We start from the raw sequence: 15,689 nt of genomic DNA on the forward strand, positions 1-15,689 counted from the left end.
GAAATAAAAAATAAATCTTAAAAAAAAAAAAAGAAATGGAAGAACAGGAAACCTCTCCTTTGTCGTTGGGAAGGGAAGGTTTCATGAGCCCACAGAACTTTATTTCCCTGTTCTTATGGGGCAAAGCAGAAGGGAAGAACTCCCAGACTATGAGATGCAAGGGGGTGTAGGAAGGTGTTTTTCTAGCCACCATGGTAGCACAGGACTTTCTTCCTGTCTTGAGGCCTGGGGGTGGATCACTCCCTGTTTCTTTGGGAAGGAAAGGCAGACTTTACCACAGCTAGGGAGAGATGAAACAACTCCTAGTCCTTACCCTATCGGTCCAGGTGATTTATCCTGCCAGAAGAAGTAATAATGGGTGAGAAAAGGAGGACAGAGGGCTCAACACAAAGCCCTGGTCCCAGTGAAGTACAGAAAAATGTACCTGAGCCAAGAGTGAGAGGGATGTGGGAGGAGAATTTCCCTGGAGTGGGGAGGTCCCAAACCCTTTCTCTGTTCCTAAGAAGAAAGCTTGTCAAAAGCAGGAGTATAAGAAGCTTAGAATACTTCCCTGATCCTGGAAAGGGGAAGCAAGCAGAGCCAGTCAGGGCCGACTCAGAATATCTCCCAGTCCCTGAGGGGAGGTCTCAGATCCCATGTCCCCAGGACCTGATACCCTTCTCATGGAAGGTAGGGGAACTTCCTGGCCCTGACCTTGAGAAGGCTCAAGGTAGGGTATTCTTATGACCATGAAGGGGCATTCTGGTTCTTCTGTTCAATAAAGTCTCAGGTCATGCCAGGAGGACCTTGTGTACCTCTCTCTCCCTGGTGAGAAAGAATTACCTTGTGAGTGGGGAGAGGGAGCTACATGTCCAAGGGGAACTCAGGCCTCAGTCCCAAAGGGGAAGGATCGCTTGAAACTGAGGGAAAGCTGAGGTCCCTGGAAGGAGGCTCAGACCTTGTCTCAGAATCCCATTCAACCTGTGTTGCCAAGGAGAGTGGGGAGTTCTCAGAACTCTGAGTTCACAAGTGGAGAGAGGGGTCTGGAGCCCAAGTCCTCAAAGCAAAAAATCTTATATCTATAAAAGGCCCCTATGGACCTAGTTGTGTATCTACTGTCTTACATGCCTAAGAGAAAGTTCAAACCCTGGGGGGGGGGGGGCAATGTGGGACTCGGGTCTCTGTTTCTCAGGTACCTTATATCCTATGCCCCAAGAGAAGCATCTCAGGGCTCAGTTTTGGGGGAGGGGACAGAAATTCCTGTTCCTGAGGTACCTCAAGTTCCTTAGGGTGAAGTTCAGACCTCATTCCTAGAGACACAGCCATACTAGGTCTCCTGTTCTTGAGGGAAAGCTCCAAGTCTCGGTGGAGTGGATCTCAGGCCCTTGAAGGCAGGCTTAGATCCCTGGGGGCCCCATGATCCCCCATGTCCCTTGAGGAGTGGTCTCAGGCCACTTAGGAAAAGTATAGATCCTTGTCACTCAAAGGGGGGGATGAGTCTCATGTACCTAAGTAGAAACTCTAGTTCTTGGGGGTAGGTTTTGACCCTTGTCCCCAAGGGAAAGGAAATCTTCTCTCCCTAAGAGAAATCTTATAACCCCTGTCTTTAAAGGGCATGTCAGGCCTTGATTCTAGAAGAGGGAGTCTCAGGTCCCTCAAGAGAGGCTTAGGACTCTTGAGGATGTCTCAGACCTCACTACTGGGTGATCCTGTACTGTTATCTCCCTAAAGGAGGAATGGTGAGGGTTGTCCCATGTAGAGTGTTTCACAACCCTTGATGGTTTTCAGTCCCTTTGGATGCTCAGACCCCATCTCTATCTATGGTTTCCACCCACTTTGGGTTCCACGGAGAAGTCTCAAGTTCCCACCACAAGAGATCTCAAGCCCCTGAATGTAGATCTACGGCAGCCTAAGACATCCCCACCCCCCCACCTCCGGAGGTGTTTCAACCTGTATCCCCTGGGGGATTCTCATCTATTGGCCCTACATGCTGAGGTCCTAGGGTCCCGAATAACCATGGGCCCTATAAGAGGCCTCAGACATCATCTCTAAGTCCCCCACCTTATCTGGGACATCTAACCCAGAGTCCTCTGGGGGGAGTGATGTCTCATTACCCTACCCCCACAAAAAGGAGTGTCAGATCCTGAGAGAAGGCTTAGGTCCCGGGGAGTGATCTGAAACAGCATTCCTTAGATCCCCAAACAGTCTGCCCATCCCATTCACCATACCACCCACCCCTCTCCCCCGTCCTCCGCATTCCTTACCTTCTCGACAGTGGCAGGGTCCATGGCCTCGATCCGCGCTGCGGCTGCTTCATACTCGTCCTCACTGTTGTAGCCTGCGCCGACCTCCTCACGCTCAGGACTGCCCCCACCAACCGCGCCGACCCCGGCGGCCTGTCGCCGCCGCTTGCTGTGTCCCGGCCCGGAACAGCAGCCGCCCACGCCCACCGTACCGCCCACTCCCACCACCACGCCTGCCGTGCCCACGCCCGCCGCCGCAGCGCCCAGAGCGTCGCCGGGACTGCCGCCGGGACCGCCAGGGCCCCCGCACGGAGGCGGAGAAGCCTGCTGAGGCCGGGGCCCCGCCACGGCGCCGGGCGGCACTGTCAGCGCCCAGCGGTGAAGCGCACCCGGTGGCCCGGGTAGCGGGCCCTGGGGCGGTGGCGAGGCCCGGGGACGGGCCCCTACTACGCCCGAGTCACGGTCGCGGTCGCCGCCGCCCACGCCCGCGCCGCCGCCGCCCACGCCCACACCCCCGCCGCGACGCGGCGCCGGGGGCAGCGGCCCAGGCGGCGGCGGCTCGTTGGCGGGGTCGGCGTCGGGAGGCGGCGGCTTCTTTTTGGGGAGAATAGTCATGGCGGCACCACCGAGTACCCCCCAGCAAACCCAGCGCGAGGCACGCCGGGAGAGAACCCGGATGGGGAGGGGGGGGGGTTCTACGATGATGCGCGAAGCACGCCGGGAACAGTGGGACCCGGATAAAGGGATTGAGGCGCCAGTTCGAGAACCGTCAGCCACTCGCGAGTCACGCAGGGAGAGCCCCGGATGTGAAGTCCAAGGTGAAGGCGCCCCGGCGAGTCTGTCGTCGCCTGCTCTACAAGTCCAGCAAGTCTTGTTGCTCCGCTCGTTCCGGCCTTCTGCCTCAAAGGAAACAGAACCAAAACAAGCACCTCTTCGCCCCGCCCCTTCGCAGGTTCTTGAACTACCGGGTGGGGCCCGGGCGGCGCCGCGCACGCGCGTAGCAGCACAGGACCGCCCTCGCACGGAAGTACGTGGGCAAAATCGCCGCCGCTGCCACAACAATTACGGACACCAACCAATCAAAGCAGCTGCGCGGGTTCTCGACGACGCCCACGGGCCAATCAGGGACAAGCACTCGCCCTCCGAGCCCTCCACCTTCGACTTCAAAGTCGGCACCCTAGCGCCCAGCTTTTCTTCTCGTCGGCCTCGTCCGGCTCTTCACTTTTCTCCCTGAGACTCCGACTTGCAGGCGTGGAGATTGGGACAGGCCAGTGAGGCCTGTGCCGCACACAATGATGACAGCACTTCCCCGCCAGGCTTCCAACTTGGCCGCAGTCAGCTGGACTGACTGGAAAATATAAACACTCCCAGTGCAGAGCTGTCCCCTGCAGCGTCATGTCCGGTCCCACCCACCCTGCAAATATCTGTCCGGCGGAGAGGCGGGTGCCGCTTCACCCTGGAAACAGGCCGGGTTCTGCGGTGATTGGTTGAGACGCCGCCACTCACGTCGGAAGGGCCAACCTTGGGACAGACACGCACCCAAGGAGGGAACAGTGGGTGTTTGGGAAGCAGACACGCCCTCTCTGGGCACTATGGCACTTTCGCCCTCACGTTGACCTCCCCGCCCCTTCGGCGAATGCGCAGGCGCAGCACAGCCTTTTCTTTTTTTTCCTGAAATTGAGTTTGTTTGGGTACAGCGATTGTTGGTGAACCAACCCGGTCACCAGCAGGCGTCTCGCAATGGGGTTGGTAAAAATCCCTGCTATTGAGCGGCTGGAGAGCTGCAAACTTAATTCTAGCTCTGCCCTGCCTGTGAGTGATCCGTGGCAATTCATTTAACACACACACGCCGTCGTCAATATCTAGGTCTCTGTAAAATGCCAACAATGATTCCAATGTTTCAGAAATGAGGATCAGTGACTGATGCTTGTAAAGGGCCTGGTGCTGTGCCTGGCATATACTAAGTGCTCAAAAATTTCGTCTGCCTGGTGGTACAGTGGAAGGATCCCAGGTTCTGGCGTCAGGAAGACCTCCATCCCAGTCCCAGATGGACCGTTACCAAACCTGTAACCTCGGGCAAATCATTGAGTCTTTTGGGGAATGATGCCTGCCCAGATAACCTCAGGGAGTACTTAAGGGTTCACGTGAGCTCAGGAATCAAAAAATTCCGAGAGGTGAGTTTTCCTGGTTGGTCTTAGGAACCAAGCAGATTGAGAAAGGAACTATCAGAAATGTCGAGTGCCACCTGACCTCCCTTCAGATGCCAACCATAGGTGAAGTTCTTCCCTGAAGGGTGTCAGTAATAAACGAGGTCTAGGAGTGTTTTCTGCTCATGAAACTTCATGGGACGGAGGGACGGAGGGGCACATATTTACTTAGCTTACTGTGTTCCAGGCACTATACCAAATGACTTACGCACTAACTTTACCAGTACTTATTTTATGGGCCTGGCTCTATGCACTAACAGCTTTGATATTCCTTTTGATGGTGAATGGCACCAACCATCCAACAGTTGCCCCAGAGAGAAAACTGGGAGTTAAATCCCAAATCCTGCCAATCCTACCTTCCGAATCTCAACTCCAAATCTACTGCGACTATCCTGGTTCAAGCCACCGTCACCTACCAACTGTGCTACAGCAAAAGCCTCCTCACTATTCTTGCTGCCTGCAGGACTACCTATATAATCCGTGTTCCACAACTAGAATGATCCTTCTGAAACCCAAACCTCATCATGACACTTTCCTGTTGATAGGCCTTCGGAGGTCCCCAGTATCCTTAGGATGAAGTCCAACATCTGTATCATAGCTTCAGAGGTCTTTTGTGACCTGGCCTCCCTCTACCTCCTCCTCTTTGTGACATCCTCACACTCTCATCCCCAGCCATACAGAAGTACTTTTGGTGCTTCTCCAAACACCCTGAGCTTGCTCTAGTGATCTGTAGGTCATTGTATATGTTGTTCCCTCTGCCCAAGATGTTTTCATGCCCTGGCCTTTGACCTGGCTACCTCCAACTCATATTTTATGTGTAGTCCAGGCTAGGTTCTCCTGCCATCTACATGCTCCTGTAACACATCAATCTTAGTTCTACTATACTATAATTTAATTGCTTCTGCATTCAACTCTGTAGGTTAGAGACAATGTCCACTTTACCCACCTTTGCATCCCTAGAATGAGCAGGCAGTATGCATTTAATAAATATTTGGTGAACAAATGAGTGATCATCTCTATTGCACAGAGGAGCAGACTGAGGCAAGAGAAAGTAAGTGAGTCACCCAGGAACTGGAACCCAGGTCGAAGTGAATTCAAGGTCTGTCTTTGTTGCTCCAGAGCCCAGTCACACTAGTCAGAAGAGAGAATGTAGGGGACCTCCATGAGGAAGAGGCATTCACCAAGTGCAGGGAAGCTTTCTATTAGGGTTGGATTCAGAGATGTGTGCTATCTGGAAACCTGGGTTTGAGCCTCCTCTAACCAGCTATGTGCCACTCTGGGTCTCAGTTTCGCCTTCTTGAATGATCAGATGTTGTCTGAGGCACATGTACCAGGGCCTCCTAGTCAGCCTCAGCGGTTGTAGATTTGCCTTTTCAAGTCATCCTCCTTCATTTCTCCTAGCTCCCCATCTTCCAGAGCCTATCACCAACCGTCCACCTTCTATTCCTTTTCCCACACCAGTTAAAAGGAATTAAAATCAGAGTGCTTTTAACCCCCAGCCGAACCCAGCTCCCCAAGCCTCCAGAGCCAGGAGGAGCTCACTCCTCATCTCTCCTCTCAGATTTTATTGACTGATGAAAACTACATCTTTGTCAGCCACCAGTTCCATGGGGACAGTGCTGGGGACAGGGAACCTGAGATGATGCCAGAGTTCAGCTTGAGAGCAGACACGGAGTTCCAGAAGGTGACCCAAGAGGAAAAAGAGAGGGGAATTTGTGAAAAGGAGTCATGGGGGAGGAGGAGGAGATCGAGAAGTTCCTCTTGCCTCCTACTATTCCCAGAGTTTAGGTCCAATCCAGGCCTCAGCCCCTGATGCTTCTGGACTCCTTCCCAAGAGCATAGAATCAGCCCAGGAGTTCCACACACAGCCCAGCTCTTGCCGGCTGCCAGGCTCTTATCTCAGTCAGTCCAGACTCCAGCCCAACCCAGGAAGGAAGCAAACCAGAAAAGAGAGAAGGAGGAATGGTTAGAGGTGGCCCCTCTGATTAGGGAAGATGTAGATGCTGCAGCAAACTGGGCAGAGGCCTTGCATAATGTCACGGCAGCAGCTGCTATTGCTAGGGTTTACTGGAGGCCTGACAGAGGATGGAGTTGCAGGGACCCATTTCCAGCAGCCAGGGAAAGGGGTGGTGGTGTTTGTGCTATCTGTGTGTTGGCAGGGGTGACCAGACCCCTCAGCCAAGGCCTGGGGGCCAGGGGCAGGTCACTGCTGAGACCACAGCCCATGGAAGCCTGTGCTTGCATTCCAAGCTTCAGAGTCTGGGAGTTGTCAGGCCTGTAGAAGATGGGGCCCTCTCCCAGAGAACACATCAGATGTGAGGGCTCTCTTCTCTGAACCCCCAAACCTCCACAGCCCAGCCAGAGAGAAGAGGAACTCTCAGCTCTCTTGCTAGGACTGGATGGGAGATTTACCTACCTCTGAGGGCCCAAGAGGAAGGGCATGCAGGAGGCCAGCCAGGGAAGAGGGACCCATCCAGGAGTGCCAGGGCAAGGAAGCTGGGGGCAGGGTGGGTGCTGTGGAAGCCCTGCCTTTTTGGCTCCCACCAGGAAAATCGTCTGGGGTGGGAGAAGTTTCCTTTTCCCTGGTTACTTCCCCACTGGGGGCGCCATTCCAGGAAACTCCATTGCATAGTTCTCACTGGAGGGCAGAAGGGGTCCCCAGACCTGCCCCTATCTGCCTCCCCAAAATATGGCTTTGGAAAGGAGGTCCCAAGAACAAAGAGGGCCCTCTGGATAGGTAGGCCCACCCCTCACAGGGAAGAGATCTTGACAGTCTCGGGGAGGAGGCAAGGGGTACCCAGGCTGGAGTTCCTAAGGGTGTTGATATCCCTGCTGCCGCCGCCAGGAGAGGAAGGCTGACTCTCATCTGGGGTGTTGGCGGGAGGGGTAGGGATACTGATAATGGCAGCCACGAAGTCCCGGCTGTCGCAGTTCAGGTCAAGGCTGTCGTGGGGCTTGGCATTGAGGCTTGAGCGGCTGTGGACAAGGACGGGGAAGATGGAAGGCTCTTTAAAAAGTCATCTTATCTTAATCCTCATCACAGCAATCATGGCATTTATTGAGCACCTACTGGGCCCCTGGCATGGTGCTAAGTGCTTCCCCTACATGCTCAATTACGGTGGTAGAGAGTAGGGGGTCCAGAGTCAGACAGTCCTGGGTTCAAATTGGGATGGGCATAACCACCCCAAGCCTCTGTTTCCTCTCATCTGTAATAAAGGAATGACGATATTTCCTACCTCACAGGGTTGTGGTGGAGAGTACCATGAATGACACAAAGTGCTCAGAACAGGGCCTAGAACATAACAAGCACACCCCCCCAAAAACGTTATCTCTTGTAAACAATGGACTAGAGTTAAAAGTACAATGATGAAAAAGGTTTTCTTGAATTATAGCAAATGCGCCATGCTAAGGCAAGGTGTTAATAATAGGGTGGTATATGGGAACTGTATATTGTGTCTTTTATGCATGATGATTCTGTAAATCTGCAACTTTTTTAATTAAAAAAATTGTGGTGGATGAAGATTGTGGTTAATAGTATAAATATAAGAATGTTCTTCTTTTACAAAGTGTTAAGAATATGGTGATAAATGTGAAAATTACAACTAATATAACTTATGGATGATAGGTAACAGTAATATTGTAATATTTTTGCAGCAATGGCAAAGAAGGTACTGTATCAATCCTAAGGGACAACAATAGGGGGGTATATGAGGGTATGGCATTCTTCCTTTTGGAGTAATAAGAACATTCTAAAATTGACTGAGGTGATGACAGCACAACTCTGATGAAAATGCGAGCTACTGAGTGTACACTTTGAATGGACTGTACAAAGCACGGGACTGGATAACACAGGGAATCCTATGACGGATGATGTCCCGTGGTTAACAGGACAAATATGAGAACATTCTCTCATGAACTATACCAAGTATATAATATTATTACAGGTTGTTAATAATAGCGTGGGTTGGGGGGAAAATACACCAAATGTAAGATATGGGCTATAATTAGTAGTAATATTTTGAGGATGCCCTTTCATAGATTGTAACAAATGTTTCAGAACAATATAAGGTGTTGGTGGTGGGGTGGTGTATGGGGGCCCTGTATGACACGCGTGTTTGTTTTGTAAGTTCACAAATTTTACCATACATTTATTGCTTATGTATGTTCATGTATGAATGACATACTTCAATAAAGCTTTTAAAGTAAAAAAACATTTACAACCTCTTACTAATATATATCTATAGATAGATAGATGATAGATAGATAGATAGATAGATAGACAGACAGACAGACAGACAGATGTATGTATAATGTATTATGCTTACTCCTATCAATGCCCAGGTCCTGGCAATAGTCTGCTCTAGGAACTGCACCATCTGGTCCCCATTTCTTTCTCATTTTACCTATCACTCACTCTACTCCAACCTCAGTCAGTAGCTGTGTCCCTGACATGCAGACAAGCATCTGTCTCAGAACCTCTTCCTGGGCTCTTCCCTCCACCTGTAAAGCTCTTCTTCTAGATAGGCCCCTGGCTCACTCACTTGCTTCCTTCAGGTCTTGGCTCAGAAGTCACCTCAGTAAAGCCTTCCCTGACCATACTGCTGAAACCGCATCACCCCCTGCCCTGATTTACTTTTCTCCTTGGTGCTTACAGATGTTACGTATGCTACACAATCCCATCCCGCTAGAATATGAGTTCCAGAAGGATAGGGATTTCTGTCTGTTCTGTTCACCGCTACCTCCCACAGGCCTACAACAGTGCCTGGGCATTCAGTAGGTGCTCAATAAATGTTCGTAGTAGGCATGAATGAAGAACAAAGAGTTCAAGGCAGGACCTGGGAGAGTTTGGGGTCCAGCTTGACTTGCTGGGCCTCAGAGTCATGAAATCTCAGACTCACTGGTCTAAGCTCTGTGCTTCCCCAGGGGTGGCTGGCAGGTGGGAAGGGGTGCTTACCTCTGAGGGCCAGGGCTCCTCCGCAGCCCGGCCAGCGTGTCCAGCTCCTGCATGCTGCCACGGCTGACCGAGGCAGTGGAATTGGCAAGGCGGATGGCACGGCGCTTGGCCCTGCGGGGGCAGCAAGAGGACAGCAGACTGCTGGCACCCACTGGCTGGGAGGACATGGAGGTACTCCGGCTGGTGCGGCCACCCAGTGAGACAGCTCCCAGGGCCTCACTGAAGGTCAACTCGTCTGTGAACTCATGGCACTGTGGGCAGAAGGGAGGCAGGGTCACAGGACACACCGTGGGAGCTGATCCCTCTCCCGGGGCCTTTGCTCAGCCATTCCCTCCTCTCTGGAGATTGCTCTTGCTTCCCTTCCCCTACCTATCCTTCAAGGCTCAGGCTCTCCCTGGAGTCTCTTCCAGGAAGCCCTCTGGGATTTCCACAATGAGTGATGAGCTTCCCATCCCAGGGAGGGAGCTGTCTTGGGAGCAGAGTGAGCCCATTTGGTCTGTCCACACCTCCTCTTATTAGGCCTCACCGTCGTCTTCTCCAGACAATGCAGTAGGTGGTGATGCTGCTGCTCGAAAGCAGAACGGTTCCTGACATACAGCGCCTGTTCTTCCCCACTGCCACTGTCCTGGAATGGAGGGAGCAGAGAGGAGGTCAGTACCTTCCTCCTCCCTACCACTCACCCTCCTCCCACCCAATCTGGGACCCTACCCACCTCAAGGCCCCCGTTCTGCTTGTACTGCAGGAAGGCGTTGGTAGTGCCACTTTTGGCCAGCCGGATCCTTGCCAAGCGCACCTTCTACAGAGAGACGTGGCAGTAAAGGGTCAGGCGGGTGGACCCAAGAGTAGACAGTCTCTGGGGGGGCGGGGGCACTGGAGGTGCTCCAATGGAAGGTGCAGTTACCTGCTGTGCTCGGCGTTTGTCCGCACGCTGGTTCTGGTGGTAGATGCGGCTAAAGTTGGACACGATGACCGGCACTGGCAAGGCAATGACCAACACACCACTGAGGGAGCAGATGGAGCCGAAAATCTTGCCAGCAATGGTGCTGGGCACCATGTCTCCATAGCTGGGGGGGGAGGGGCGTAGCAGGCCAAGGTCAAAGAAAGTGCCCACCCACCCCTCGGTCCCCTGCTCCACTCCAGCCAACCTTGACTCGCTCTCTGGGGCCCTAGCCAGCCACTCGAACTCTCTGAGCCTCCATTTCGGGCTCTGCAAAATATGGGGGAATGGTTCCTCAAATGAGAAATGGGGAGCAGATGTGGCTCAAGCAGTTGAGCGCCTGCTTCTTACATGGGCGGTCCCAGGTTCAGTTCATGGTGCCTCCTAGAAACAAGGACAGACAGCAGGCACACAAAGGAACCAACTCAGGGGAGCCAATGTGGCTCAGTGGCTGAGTGCCGGCTTCCCACATATGAGGTCCTGGTCCCTCAAAAAGAGAGAAATGGGCCTGGTCCTCAGTCCCTACCATCTGCTGTCCCCATCTGAGCTGAGCTGGGCATCTGAGTCATCTGGGAATCTATTAATACCAAGCACAGGAGAGAATAAGGAAGTCTCAGGCAGTAAAGATAGCCTCTTGGGGGACAAAGACCTCTACAACCACTGGCTAGCCGAGGGGCTCAGAGTCCCAGGAGAGAACCTTCTGTCAATTTGGCCGACTTGTGTCTTACCTTCTCTAGGCTGGACCCCTCCTTCTTCCCCCAGAGGGAAGCCTGGAAACTGTCATCATATGAAAAAAAAAATGGAGGGGGAGGCTTGAAACGCTCCCCTTCCTTTGTCCATGCCAACCCTCCCCATAATGGAGATGGAGCACCCCCGAATTGTTGTAGAGACAGGAAACTGAACCTTAGGGAGGTTCCCTATCTGACTTGCCCAAGCTCATAACTGCCACAGGACCAAACAGAACCCCTCCACAAAACCCAGCCTCTGCAGTCTTAGCCTCTCAGCCTTTTCTCAGGTTGGGCCCTCCTCTATTTTGATACATTCTGAACTTCTGGGACTCTGCCCAACTTGGCCAATTTCTAGCTCAGTGATGTGTCATCTCAGACCATATCCTCAACTAGAAGACAGGGGCATCCGTCCACCCTCCTAGGGTTGTTGTGAGGCCCAAATAGGACAAAAGGAGTCAGAGTAACCAGTTCCAACCCATTGTCAGGGCTCAGTATTTGTTTGTCAATCCTGAGCTTCCAACCAGAATTAATCACTATTCCTTAGTGATTAATTAATTTTAGATATAGATATAGAAAATCAATTTTTCTATATCTCTCTTAAGGCACTGAACAAGCCCGTTCATTCATTCATTCAACAAATACTGCACACTAACTATATACCTAATCCCACTGACAGAAACTCAAAGAATCAGACAAAGTACCTGCCCTGGACAACGTCTTTAAGAACTACCTGAGTTGGATGATTCCATTTATACTTTGATCCCAGCTAGGTTTCCTCTCAGGGATTAGCAGTTAAAAAATAATACTGAAAATATCTTGTTCCAGGGAACATCAAGGAATCACACAGAGTCACAGAGGTAGTGCCTCACCGAGCAGATAGTTCTAGAGGGTTGGGAGACATGGGTCCTCAAGATGGAAAAAGGGGGTGATGGAAAGCTAACACCTATTTGTCCTGCCTCCAAAGTGTCCAGAGAACTTGCACACCTGTGGTGTCATTGAATCCTCTCTAAATGATGAAGGGATCATCATTTCTCATTTTACGGAGGGGAAAATTGAGGCCTGGAGAAAACCACATCAACCGAGAGAGAGAGCAGCTAAGACCATCCTTGAAGCCAAGTCTCCTGACCTGGAAGATCAAGGCATTGTCAGAGCTGGGAGGGATGTGGAGATTAAGTTCAGCTTCCTCACTTTTTTTTTTTTTTTAACAGATAGCTTAACTAAAGCTTAGAAGGAGAGAAAGATCATTCATGTAACCTTAGTTTTACAGAAAGGGCAGGTGTAACTGAGGAGGCACGGCCCTCTGTGGGGGTCCATACTCACCCCAGTGTGGTCATGGTGACGATGGTATACCAGAAGGCCGCAGGGATGCTTGTGAAGTTTGTCTTGTTTGTGCCCTTTTCAGCATAGAACATGACCGTGGCAAAGATAATGATGGCCATGGTGAGGGAAAAGAGGAGAAAGCCCAACTCAGAGGCACAGCTCTTGAGGGTGTAGCCCAGAATCCGCAGGCCCTGGGAGTGCCTGGAGAACTTGAAGATGCGGAACACCCGGAACACACGCAGGGTGACAAAGGCCCCGGAGACATCCTCGTTCTTGGGCACGAAGAGCCCAATGTAGTAGGGGAGGATGGCCACCACGTCGATGAGGCTCATGACACTTCGCAGGAAGCGGCAGCGGCTGGGGGCCGCGAAGAGCCGCAGCAGGTATTCCCCGGTGAAGATGAGGACGCAGGCCGTGTCCATGCAGAAAAAGGCCAGCGGGAAGCGCTCGCCGCACGGCTGCTCCCGCGGCGGCCGCCGGGCCGGGCCACGGCAAGGGATGGTCTCGACCACATTGGCAATGACCGACACGGCGATGAAAAAGCCGGTCACGTAGTAGAAAACGAGGGCCGCGGTGCTCGTGTGGGGGTTCTCGAAGGCGCGCCAGAGGCGCTGGCGCAGGGAGCTGCCCGCCGGCAGGGCTGGGCCGTCCCCGGCCTGCTCGGCCTCCTCGTCCTCCGCCAGGCGCTCGGCGTTCTCCTTCTTGCGGTCGCGATACTCTTCCAGGCAGCAGTCGCCCATGAGCTCGGGGACCAGGCCGTAGAAAGCCAGCTCTTCGTCGAAGGCCTGGATGCACTCCTGCCGCGGGCAGTGCAGTCGCCCCGTGCGGTAGAAGTTCAGCACGTGCCGGAACATGTCCGGGTCGCGATCGAAGAAGTACTCGCCCGAGTCGGCATCGTAGAAGAACTCCTTCTCCGAGCTGCCCAGCAGGGTGTCTGGGTAGCGGTCCAGGGTGTTCTTCCACGTCTCGAAGCGCCGTCCGCTCACGTTCACCACCAGAACCTCGTCTCCGCGGGACGCTTTCACCCCCGGCGCCGGGGGCAGGGGCTGCTGGGCCAGGGGCAGCCAGCCCACGGCGGCCGCGCGGGCGAAGGGCAGCCACGTGGCCACGCCTGCCGCCATCCTGCCGCTCCCCGGGCCCGCCGACACTCGGCGGGGAGTGGCGGGGGAAGTGGCGTTTAGGAGGACTTGGCGGTCTCCAGGATGGTGGGGGAGGTGGGGCTTGGAGAGGCCCCGGGCCACCCGGACAAGGAAACTGGCGCTGTCTAGAGAGGCCAAGAGGAACTAGGAGGAGGAACTAGGAGGAGGAACTAGAGAGACCGGCAGGGGCTTTGGGGGAGACCATTTAGAGGGTCTAGGAGGCACCTTCGGGATGTCTTGAGGGATTGGGAAAGGACTACGGCCCATGGAGAAGAGCAGAAATGGGGCATCTGGAGGGGTGGAGAAGGATCTGAGGACGTACTTAGAGAGAAGGGGAGGGTTCTAGAGGGGTCAGCATGTGTCTGAGTGATGCCTGGGGGTGTCTAGAGAGGTCAAGAAAGGTGGGAGGAATGGTTCACACTCTCAAGAGTTCTGAGGGAAGGAAGAAGGGGTTGGAGCCGTTTTGTGGAGTTGGAGCATCCAGAGGGCGTAGAAATAGGACCAGAGGTGTTTGAAAGAGGCTGAGTGTCTGGAAGGCAGGGGGTGCTTTCCAGAGGGGTTCACAAAGGAGGACTGTCCACACCCTCAAGACTTTTGGGGGAAAGATACTGTAGTCAGAGCCCCCCTTGTGGGTCTGGAAAAGGGGCTGGTACATCTAGAGGGGTGGTTATAGAGCCAGGAGGTTGGAAAGAGGCTGGGAGGTGTCTTGGGACTGCCCAGCGCTGCCAAGAATAGCCTGAGGGGTGGGGGTTGTCTACACTCTACAGGAGTTCTGGGGAAGGAAGGAGAGGCTGGGGCCCCCTAGCGGGGCTGGAGAGGGAAGTTGGGTATCTCGAGGGGAAGCTAGGCAGCCGGGTTATTTTTTTCAAGAAGCTGAGAGGCATGGAGGCAAGGGTTATCTGGGGGGAGGCTGAGAAAACCTGGTCCACACTCTCAAGAGTTCTGGGGGGAGGGGGGGGAAGGGGGTTGGGGAATCTGGAGGGGCTGGGGCACTCAATTGGGAGGAAGTTAGGCACAGCCCAGGACATGGAGGGGATGGATAAGAGAAAGGATGGGGATCCCCCTCAAAGTGCGCTGGAGAGGGGGTGGAGTGTTGAAAGGGAGAGGTGGGTGTGTATCCAGAGGGGGCGGGGGTCTGCTGGGCCCTGCCGGAGGCCGGTAGGGGAGGCCAAATGAGGCTGGGTCCCACGGGTGAGGGCAGGTCTGGGGGAAACCACACCCCGAGGGGCTGGCGGCAGGTGCTGGACAGCAGCAGTAGCAGCGGCAGCAGCCAGAGGAGGAGGTCGAGGAGAAGCAGCACTAGCCAGGCCTAGGAGGAGAAGGCGGCACAAGCAGGGGGAGGGGGCTGGGTCTCTGGGAGGAGGCTCTGGAAGGACAAGGCCTGGCGGGACCCCGGGAGACTGTCCCAGGAGGGGCTAGAGCGTGTGGCGGGGAGTGAACCAGGGAAGCACAAGAACAGCGCTATTGGTGGCCCCCTCCCCCTCCCCACAGGGCCATCCTCACCTGTGTCCCCGCTGCAGCAGCAGCGACAGCGGTGGGGCTGGGGGTACCACACACCGGAGCTCCTGGCCCCCTCTGCAGAGCTGCCTGAATTCTCCTCCTCTGGCTCTCTCCCCGCCCCTCCGAGCTTGCCAGGAGATGGAGAGGGGGGGGGGGAGGGGGAGGAGGGAGGGAGAGAGACAGGGAGAGGGAGAGGCAGGGGAGGGGCCTTGTGGTTCCCTGAGCCCCCTCTCCTAGGACAGCCTGAGAGAGACCCTGGGGAGACTCCGCCTCCTCAAAAGCTGGTTGGGCCTCAGTCGCGTCATCTGGAAAATGGGGGAGGCAGGGAGCTTTGCCAGTTTTCCCCACCTCCTTCCTGGACTCCCCTCCCTTCCTGCCTAGCTTCTACCCACCTCCCCACCCCACCCCCCCCCCCCCCCCCCGCTGCCCCCAGGGGCCCCTACCCCCACCAGCCTGAATCAGCAGCACTTAGCAGATCCAATCGATGGGGAGGCGTCCGACCGTTAATGGCCCCAGAGCGGAGTGCCACAGGGAATGATGCAGCGCTGTGTCCCCTCCCTGCCCCCCAGGCAGTACAAGCGCTGGAAAGGTGGTGGGGGAGAGTTGGTGGGGGCATTTCCCTAAGTTGCCCAGGCCTCCATAGCTGCCCCTGGGGGGGGGGGGATGTTTCATGGGTTGGAGC

General features: G+C 54.4%; 2 protein-coding genes across 3 annotated transcripts in view; both read right to left on the reverse strand.

The window, feature by feature from the left end:
- The window catches only part of OTUD5 (OTU deubiquitinase 5), a 33,862-nt gene extending 30,422 nt beyond the window's left edge, over nt 1-3,440 (reverse strand). The window contains exons 1-2 of one of the 2 annotated variants that reach the window (XM_058291648.2): nt 3,299-3,440; nt 2,244-3,118 (exon numbers count right to left, since the gene is read on the reverse strand). In XM_058291648.2, coding sequence (XP_058147631.1) covers nt 2,244-2,837 — 594 coding nt within the window. In that variant the 5' untranslated portion in view covers nt 2,838-3,118; nt 3,299-3,440. Of the gene's footprint in view, nt 1-2,243; nt 3,119-3,298 lie in introns of those variants that run through there. The other variant, XM_058291649.2, reaches the window with a different exon arrangement.
- Nucleotides 3,441-5,977: 2,537 nt separating this feature from the next.
- KCND1 (potassium voltage-gated channel subfamily D member 1) lies at nt 5,978-15,275 on the reverse strand. The gene is made up of 6 exons (XM_071213382.1): nt 12,369-15,275; nt 10,285-10,447; nt 10,096-10,179; nt 9,910-10,008; nt 9,384-9,634; nt 5,978-7,405 (listed from the first exon to the last, which is right to left on the reverse strand). The coding sequence occupies exons 1-6, from the start codon at nt 13,487-13,489 to the stop codon at nt 7,180-7,182; spliced, it is 1,944 nt and encodes a 647-aa protein (XP_071069483.1). The 5' UTR covers nt 13,490-15,275; the 3' UTR covers nt 5,978-7,179.
- Between the last annotated feature and the right edge of the window lie 414 nt (nt 15,276-15,689).

The sequence above is a fragment of the Dasypus novemcinctus genome, chromosome X (assembly GCF_030445035.2).
Source record: "Dasypus novemcinctus isolate mDasNov1 chromosome X, mDasNov1.1.hap2, whole genome shotgun sequence".
Lineage (NCBI taxonomy): Eukaryota > Metazoa > Chordata > Mammalia > Cingulata > Dasypodidae > Dasypus > Dasypus novemcinctus.

What these genes read in the sequence shown, in the direction of transcription:
- KCND1 (XM_071213382.1), bottom strand. Translation starts at nt 13,489, where the DNA reads ATGGCGGCAGGCGTGGCCACGTGGCTGCCCTTCGCCCGCGCGGCCGCC. An exon ending in GTCACCATGACCACACTGGG is followed by an intron (nt 10,448 to 12,368) that starts GTGAGTATGGAC and finishes CTCCCCCCCCAG; the next exon opens with CTATGGAGACATGGTGCCCA. An exon ending in ATTGTCTGGAGAAGACGACG is followed by an intron (nt 9,635 to 9,909) that starts GTGAGGCCTAAT and finishes TTCTGCCCACAG; the next exon opens with TGCCATGAGTTCACAGACGA.